Below are 9,241 nucleotides of genomic sequence, written 5' to 3' on the forward strand. Positions count from 1 at the left end.
CAAACGCTCGCTGAAGGAGCTAGATTTAGGCCTGAAGGTAAGAACCCGTTCGGATTCTACTCTCATTCATGCCAACCATGTATGCAGCACGTTACAGACCGGTACATAAATGCAGCACGTTACAGACCGGTACATGTATGCAGCACGTTACAGACCGGTACATATATGCAGCACTTTACAGACCGGTACATGTATGCAGCACATTACAGACCGGTACATGTATGCAGCACTTTACAGACCGGTACATGTATGCAGCACGTTACAGACTGGTACATGTATGCAGCACGTTACAGACCGGTACATATATGCAGCACTTTACAGACCGGTACATGTATGCAGCACATTACAGACCGGTACATGTATGCAGCACTTTACAGACCGGTACATAAATGCAGCACGTTACAGACCGGTACATGTATGCAGCACGTTACAGACCGGTACATGTATGCAGCACGTTACAGACCGGTACATAAATGCAGCACGTTACAGACGGTACATGTATGCAGCACTTTACAGACCGGTACATGTATGCAGCACCTTACAGACCGGTACATGTATGCAGCACTTTACAGACCGGTACATGTATGCAGCACGTTACAGACCGGTACATGTATGCAGCACGTTACAGACCGGTACATAAATGCAGCACGTTACAGACGGTACATGTATGCAGCACTTTACAGACCGGTACATGTATGCAGCACCTTACAGACCGGTACATGTATGCAGCACTTTACAGACCGGTACATGTATGCAGCACGTTACAGACCGGTACATGTATGCAGCACGTTACAGACGGTACATAAATGCAGCACGTTACAGACCGGTACATGTATGCAGCACATTACAGACCGGTACATGTATGCAGCACTTTACAGACCGGTACATGTATGCAGCACGTTACAGACCGGTACATGTATGCAGCACGTTACAGACCGGTACATGTATGCAGCACGTTACAGACCGGTACATGTATGCAGCACTTTACAGACCGGTACATGTATGCAGCACGTTACAGACCGGTACATGTATGCAGCACTTTACAGACCAGTACATGTATACAGCACGTTACAGACCGGTACATGTATGCAGCACGTTACAGACCGGTACATGTATGCAGCACTTTACAGACCGGTACATGTATGCAGCACTTTACAGACCGGTACATGTATACAGCACTTTACAGACCGGTACATGTCTGCAGCACGTTACAGACCGGTACATGTATGCAGCACGTTACAGACCGGTACATGTATGCAGCACGTTACAGACCGGTACATGTATGCAGCACGTTACAGACCGGTACATGTATGCAGTACTTTACAGACCGGTACATGTATGCAGCACGTTACAGACCGGTACATGTATGCAGCACGTTACAGACCGGTACATGTAAGCAGAACGTTACAGACCGGTACATGTATGCAGAACGTTACAGACCGGTACATGTATGCAGCACGTTACAGACCGGTACATGTATGCAGCACGTTACAGACCGGTACATGTATGCAGCACTTTACAGACCGGTACATGTATGCAGCACATTACAGACCGGTACATGTATGCAGCACGTTACAGACCGGTACATGTATGCAGCACGTTACAGACCGGAACATGTTTGCAGCACGTTACAGACCGGTACATGTATGCAGCACGTTACAGACCGGTACATGTATGCAGCACGTTACAGACCGGTACATGTATGCAGCACGTTACAGACCGGTACATGTATGCAGCACGTTACAGACCGGTACATGTGTGAACGGGAAGAATAATACACAGAGGGGTACAGAAGGAAACACTGGGGAAAGGATTTGCTGACCTGGAATGTAGAAAGTTAATAATAGTTTTTTTATACATAGACGGTGATTGGCGCCCGTTTTGGTGCCTGAGGTACAGAGGGATTCAGTAGTCACAAGAAGAGTTGACGCTGGGATTGCGAGGCAGAAAAGTTTACGCCCCCCCGTACCTGACGCATTTTTGGGGCGCAAATATGAGATAAAGTGATGCACAGTTTGATACATCTCATTATAATCTGTAATTACTCCCTCGCGCTCCAAATCACAAGCTCATGCACATGGCACCAAAAGAAGAGGTTAGAGAGAAAGTGGGCAGCCCAAGGGAGAGAGGGGTCATCAATGTGGCAAAGGAGAAGAACAGGAGAGTCGGAGGAGAGAACGAAAGAGAGCCAGGATTCAAAGTGAGAGAGAAAGGCAGAGGGGGGATGAGTAGAGGTAGGTGGGCGATAGATGACCGCCACATGAACAGGGAGAGGAGAGAAGATCTGGACAGTGTGAACCGCAAAGGAGGGAAAAGCAAGAGAGGGAAGAATAGGAAGGGTTCGGTAACGACAGAGAGAGGAGAGCAAGAGCCCCACGCCTCCACCCCTGCCATCAGGGCGCGGAGTGTGGGAGAAGGAAAGGCCACCGTAGGAGAGGGCAGCTTCCAGAGCAGAGTCAGACTGAGTGAGCCAGGTCTCAGTTATAGCAAAGAGAAGCAGGGAGTGAGAGAGAAAGAAGTCATGCACAGAGAGGAACTTGTTAGAGAGGGAGCGAGCATTCCAAAGGGCACAGGAGAAAGGGAGAGAGGAGGGAGGGTGGCAGGGGATGGGTATGAGGTTGGAGGGGTTAACACCAGAAGGAGTAGAAGTTGTATGTGGGAGGCGAGGACGAGAGCAAGTAGAAATAAGAAAGTGACCACGATTTGGAGAGGTATCCCCAGAAGCAAGCCAAGAAAGTGGATGTGTGAGGACGGTTTGTAGGGGTGTGTTTTAGAGCAGGGGGTATAGCTGAGTAAAAATACATGTAGGGGGATGTTGAACTAACATATCCATTCTTCTTTTACTGCACATCAAAACTTTTTTTTGTTAGGGTTAAGTAAGGTAATAAATATAAATATGGATGAATATCATCAGCATTTTTTAGAACCACATCCTATCTTTTTTTAATACGTTTTATGTTCTTTCAAGCTTGGAATTGTTTGATTTCCTTCTTATCAGGATATTTTTGATTAGAAAAATATAACAGATGGTCCGACTAAGACAGTTTTGATTAGGGATGAGTTTATGATGCATGATTGGTATAAAAATACAATACACCAGCCAAAAAAACAATGATAAATTGGTGTGCGGCAGCGGTTTTTTTGTTTTAGATTTATATTTGTTTCCATATAGATAAAAACAAAGAGAAAAACAGTGCAAAAAAACCTCATGGTGTAGTAAATAAAAAGTATTTATAACTTAAAAGGTGAGTATTGCACGTACATCAAAATTGATAAAAATCAGCATGTCATGTTAGGGACATGTTAGGGACATGTTAGGGACATGTTACCGCTAGGCAGACTGCGACCCTGGAACACGCCGTGACAGCCCAGCAGCCGGATTAGGTCTCTCTCCTCCTTCTCTGGTGGCTGCATAGATGCTCTCTCCACTTCAGTTGGAGTCCTCGCTGTATAGTGAGGGTATGACCACCGCTGTGGCAGAGAGGAGAATTCCCCTTGCCGGTTCCGGCTCACCGCACGTGTGCTGATGACGTCATCAGATGGCGCCGTCTTTAGCAATAAAGTTGGAAAAGTCCCGAACAAAGTCACTTCTGATATTACAGCTGAACTTCAATAGGTAATGGGTTGGAACGCGCCCTCTTCCTCCCTACGCGTTTCGTATATGAATATACTTCGTCAGGGAATATCGGAGGTTACCTACTAGGCGCTTGAAATACCCATGTCTCTCCTGTGATTGGCTGATGCTAGATAAGACCGCCCCTCACTCGGAGGTATACTAGAATGTCACGGCAATCGGTTTGACAATTTTAATATTGGTAAAATACCATAACCGACACAAATATTCTATAAGATAAAAGAAACAAAAGTTAATACATATTAAATGGCAGTAGAAGAGTACTAACTAGTGCTAAATAGAAGAAAGGGAAAACAGATAGAATTATCAAAAACCAAATTTGATCAACATAAATGGAGAGTAGGAACTATTTAGAAAGGATTAGGGCCTCTAAATTAATTCACTAATTAAATGTGATACAACGATATCACCGTATAGGATCTAGGTTAAATTCATGTGGATTTAATATAATGACCAAACATCAATCTCCTCATTTAAACCTAATGGGGACAGTGTCTGCATTTTATCTCTGTCTCCACCACATCTTCCTGATGGAACAATCTGGATACCAATATATTTTATAATTTTGTGGAATCACAATTATGTTTACTTTTAAAATGTGTAGAAACACTAAGGGGCCTATGCAGAGAGCAGCGAATTTTAAAATTGGCGAGTTTAATAAAAAGTAGCTTTTTTGGAGAGTTTTATTCTCCATATGCAGAAATGTGCGAATTCTGCTATGTTTAACATGGATGCGTGTGGCGAGTTTAAATTGGCGAGATGCGCGCTGCAAAAATGTGTTAAAAAAAATTCGCGCCTTTTTTTTTCCTTTCCTATGGCCGCGAGCGGCAGCTTCTTGCCAACTTTTCCTGGCAAGGCAAAAAGGAGACAATTGCGCCATTTTATTGGCGCGAACAGCCGCTAGATGCCGTTCGCGCCTCTCTGCATTAGGATATTTTTAAAACTGGCGAGATGGAGGTTCTCGCCAGCCGCGAGGCGAGTTTTACAAATAGAAAAGAAAAATTGGCGCGTTTTTCGGAACTCGCCATTTTCTGCTGCTTTCTGCGCGATTTTCTCCAAAAAATGGCGAATTTCGAAATAGCGCTGCTCTCTGCATAGGCCCCTATGTTGTTCCAGACGCAGTGTAATGTTTCCTGTGCGTTCCGGAATTCTTGTTCTAAGATATCCTTATTTCACTCTTACCGTAGAGATGAATGTAACACTTTCTTCCCGAGCTGTCCACGTAAATCACAACCCATCATATTCTGCGCGCGTGTAATCAATAAGATAAATCACGCCAAAGCGACCTAACGTGGCGTCAGCGCAGCGACAGAACGTGGACGTTACTCTTGCACCGCCGAAGACGTAGCTGCTGCGTCCAAAACATAAACAGGCTCGTTCTCTTCGGCACTCAAAGGGTTAACGTGCACTTCATTGCGACCGCGCCTCATATTTTCAATATTTATTTACTGCTGGAAACTAATGAAAAGTCCACAGTATGTATGTATATGTATATATATATATATATAATTATATATGTACAGTGTGTGTGTATATATTAGAATGAATCTGTGAAAAACTCGAATGTTGATCCACTAAAAGGTATCACAACCTACAACAAGTCTACAAGGCTGCTACTTACCATGAATTGCACCTTTAACCAGAACCTTAAATTGTTTATATCTTCCCAGGGTGAGTTGACAATGACCAGTGACATGGAGAACTTGCAGAACGCCATCTTTCTGGATCAGGTGCCAGAATCCTGGACCAGGAGAGCTTATCCATCCATGGCTGGCTTGGCCGGCTGGTTCGTTGACCTCTTGAGCCGTATCAAAGAGCTGGAGACCTGGACGGGGGACTTTGCGTTGCCTTCCGCCGTCTGGCTGGCTGGGTTCTTCAACCCGCAGTCCTTCCTCACGGCTATCATGCAGTCCATGGCCAGGAAGAACGAGTGGCCTCTGGATAAGATGACCCTGCAGTGTGACGTGACCAAGAAAAACCGAGAGGACTTCAGCAGTCCTCCCCGGGAAGGGGCCTACGTCCATGGCTTGTTCATGGAAGGAGCACGCTGGGACATGCAGGTGAGACACTCACTTCAGTGGCAAAAGACTTTCATACCTTGATGCCAAGAGACATGTTCAGAATGACTGTTGAGGTAATTGAGATTCTTTACGGTCTGCATAGAAAACACCTCCGTGATGCTTGGTGGAGTGAGTCACAATAAACATCAGGAGATCAAAACAATCTTCTGCAGGCTGTGAACCTTCAAAAAATAATAATATTGGTAATATGATTTAAAGAGCATCAAATTGAGCTCACTTTAAAAATAATGTAGGACATATTGAGGGAACATCACCTTCAACACCTTGAGTGTAGACGTCCATTGGATGTTACAAAAGCTGGCCCTTCACTGGCCCTTGTGACGCCCGGTGGACGCCATCACCTTTACGGAGAGTGGTGGACGTGATCACAACGAAAGAGAGGGAGCGTCCTCGGGTTTGTGTCATTGGATGTGCGCTGTAACCACATGTTAGCTACATCATTGTATGTAAAGAATTATCGCTTTACTTAAACATGGCAGGTACCGGAATCCAGGTGAGTAACATTGACATCATTATTTGTCTGGGATGGGCTGCTTCAAAAATGCAATTCCCTTCCCGGTCCTGCATCCCTCTCCTAAACTTCCTTGGCCTTTTCTACATGGGAGAGAATACCACTGCCAATTTCTGCTGCCTGGGATAAAACAAAATGGCAGATGGAAGCTGATTAAGCTCCTTTTTTCCCCCCCAGTCTGATGGTGTCACTGCCCTCACTTTGGAGGCAGAGGCTATAAACCGGGAACATAGCAAAAGCAAAGGATTCTGGGAGGTGGAATGGCAACCATAGACTCCCCGACACAACAGTAACAGCTGCAATCCAAACTGAAATTTATATTGGAGACTCTGATCTATGTCTCCAAATTAGCATTACAGAAAATATTAGGCAATCGGACGTGTGTCTGCGTATTGCTGTGTTACAGCGCGAGAGCCCCACGCATTCTGCATTTTATGTATTCTTACCCTGTTTGTGATCTATAACAACATATTAACTAATAACTCAACAAAAACTATAAATATACAAAAAAGCTTGATTGTAAACACTTGAATGTAGTAGATCTATCTCACATGGGATCCTATGTGGGGCAGATCTATCTCACGTGGGATCCTATGTGAGACAGATCTATTACATTCAAATGTTTACTGCAAGCTTTTTTGTATATTTGTAGTTTTTGTTGGCAGGTATATTAGTTAATACTGTATGTTCCTGTTAGACACAGCGTCATTTCTCATTCAAATATCTGTTCGGCTTCAGAAGCCCCGGAATATTCCTCATTTTTCATTCAAATTAATGTTCCCGTATCATTTATCTTGCAATAAAATTGTCTTTTGAGGGTATCCGAGTTGAATGTATAAGGAGATATTGTTTCCATGGCAATTCATAATCAGACGTGATGTCATTGTACTATTTGGGGAAAGGGATTGATGAAACGGTGCCAGGGAGGGGGCTTTCTTCAGAGGGAGGGGACGTGACGTGTGCCAGAATATGCTTTGTCCAAATTTAAGGAGAAAAAGAGAGAGAATTTGGTTTAACGAGTAACAGAAGCGCGCAGTGAGATCATTTCTAGTTGTTATATATACTGCAGTATACAGACGCAGTGTGGGCATAAGACAGGGCAAATATTTTATAATAACATATATTATTAACCTGTTTGCTGCCAGATTGAGACAACAACATATTGCAGGGCGGTGGGCTAATTTATAGCTGCTGACCCCAAAAGATGACATCTAATGCTGGCTTACCACAGTACACAAAAGTACATACACACACATTAACACACATATACACAACATTACCAATGATACACACACACACTGACACATTGATATATACAGATTTACACACACACACTCACACTCTCACACACACTCACACACACTCACACACACACTGACACATTGATATATACAGATTTGCGCACACACACACACACCTTTCATTATCGACAGCCATTTTAATTTCCCATATCATAGATCCTCCAACATTTGGCATATAAAAACAGGTACACTTTACATCAGGGGAGCCCAACTCCAGTCCCCAACGGCCACCAACAGGCCAGGTATGAGGGATATCCCTGCTTCAGCACAAATGGCTCAATCAGTGGCTCAGTCGTAATGACTGCACCACTTGTGCTGAAGCAGCGATATCCTAAAAACCTGACCTGTTGGTGGCCTTTGAGGACTGGAGTTGGCCGCCCCTCATCCTTCAATGGAGGATCTTCAAAAGCAAAGGAGCAACTTCTGAAAGCGCCTTATCATGTGTGCAAAGATTACCAATCAGACATGTACATTTCATGTCCTTAGGGGTTCTGATGAATATTTTTATCATGGGGTAAAGGGGAATTTATCAGCGGTACAGTGTATGGTTTTGTATGTAGACAATCTCCTAGCTGCCCAATTGAACTGGAGGTTTCGAGTTTCAATCAATAGGAGCAGCCGAGAGGTGATGATGCTGCCCTGTGGCAGTATGACATATCTGCTCCCTGTACACAACTAGCGCCAAACCTGCGCCAAACCTGCTCTCGTCTTTTCTTCCCAGACTGGGATCATCACAGACGCTCGACTCAAAGACCTAACTCCGGCCATGCCTGTCATTTTCATCAAGGCCATCCCAGTGGACAAGCAGGACACCCGTAACGTGTACGCCTGCCCCATATATAAGACCCGACAGAGAGGTCCAACTTACGTGTGGACATTCAACCTCAAGACTAAAGAGAACCCTTCCAAATGGGTGCTGGCCGGCCTAGCTGTGCTCCTGCAGATCTAATCGCTCAACGTCACAGAAGCAACGCCACTGTAACCGAGAGGCTACTGGGTATATAATGGTTGGTCTTTTGTAGTGTTCATCCGTCGGGCATGGCAAGCAAAGGGTCCACTGCAGCTGAACTGCAGCACTCCAAGCCACGTGTTCCACCCCTCGTTCCTGACATATTTCATTTTGAAATTCCCTTACAAGAAAATAAACCATATGACGGCCAATATATATATATAGGTATATATAGGTATATATTGCATTCTGTACATCTCCACGTATTCATTGATAAGCTGGGAGAATCTAGAAGTTGCAGAGTAGATAACAGTGATGTTTTACCCCTTCCACTTTTGGGTGGGACCTTTGTCATTCATTGTCCGTCTCTCAACAGGACGGGGTAAGTTTCCAACTTCTGTTGAATTAAAACCACTGGATTTCAACAGGAACATGGTAAATCTAGTATTAGGGGCAGATCTTCTTGCAGAAAATGCAATATTTTTTCTAAGCCATTTAAACAGTTAAATTATTTTGTAATATGTGTAATGTGCTAATAAAGTATTTTATTCTTTATTGAAAAATGGTGTGTCTGACAGAATTCGCTGGGTCGGAGTTGGGTTTGAAGGACAGTGAGATCATCGAAACGCTCATTTCTGATTATAACCTCTATACAGGTTCCACCTTCCAGAACAGGAGATACCACAGTTGAGCTATAAAGTACATTACAAACGTTTAACTTCAAGCTATAGGCAGAGTTTGACTTTCACATTTGTAGGGACAAGA

At 44.2% G+C, this 9,241-nt stretch overlaps 1 protein-coding gene across 2 annotated transcripts in view; it reads left to right on the forward strand.

Moving 5' to 3' along the window:
• DNAH9 (dynein axonemal heavy chain 9) overlaps positions 1–9,039 on the forward strand; it is a 170,084-nt gene extending 161,045 nt beyond the window's left edge. For both annotated transcript variants that reach the window (XM_075579638.1, XM_075579639.1), the window contains 3 exons: positions 1–37; positions 5,305–5,694; positions 8,249–9,039. The exon at positions 1–37 is cut by the window's left edge and continues 146 nt beyond it. In XM_075579638.1, the coding sequence (XP_075435753.1) occupies positions 1–37; positions 5,305–5,694; positions 8,249–8,476 (655 nt within the window). In that variant the 3' untranslated portion in view covers positions 8,477–9,039. The remainder of the gene's footprint in view (positions 38–5,304; positions 5,695–8,248) is intronic.
• The last annotated feature ends 202 nt before the right edge of the window (positions 9,040–9,241 follow it).

This window comes from Ascaphus truei, chromosome 22, assembly GCF_040206685.1.
Source record: "Ascaphus truei isolate aAscTru1 chromosome 22, aAscTru1.hap1, whole genome shotgun sequence".
In the NCBI taxonomy this organism is placed as follows: domain Eukaryota; kingdom Metazoa; phylum Chordata; class Amphibia; order Anura; family Ascaphidae; genus Ascaphus; species Ascaphus truei.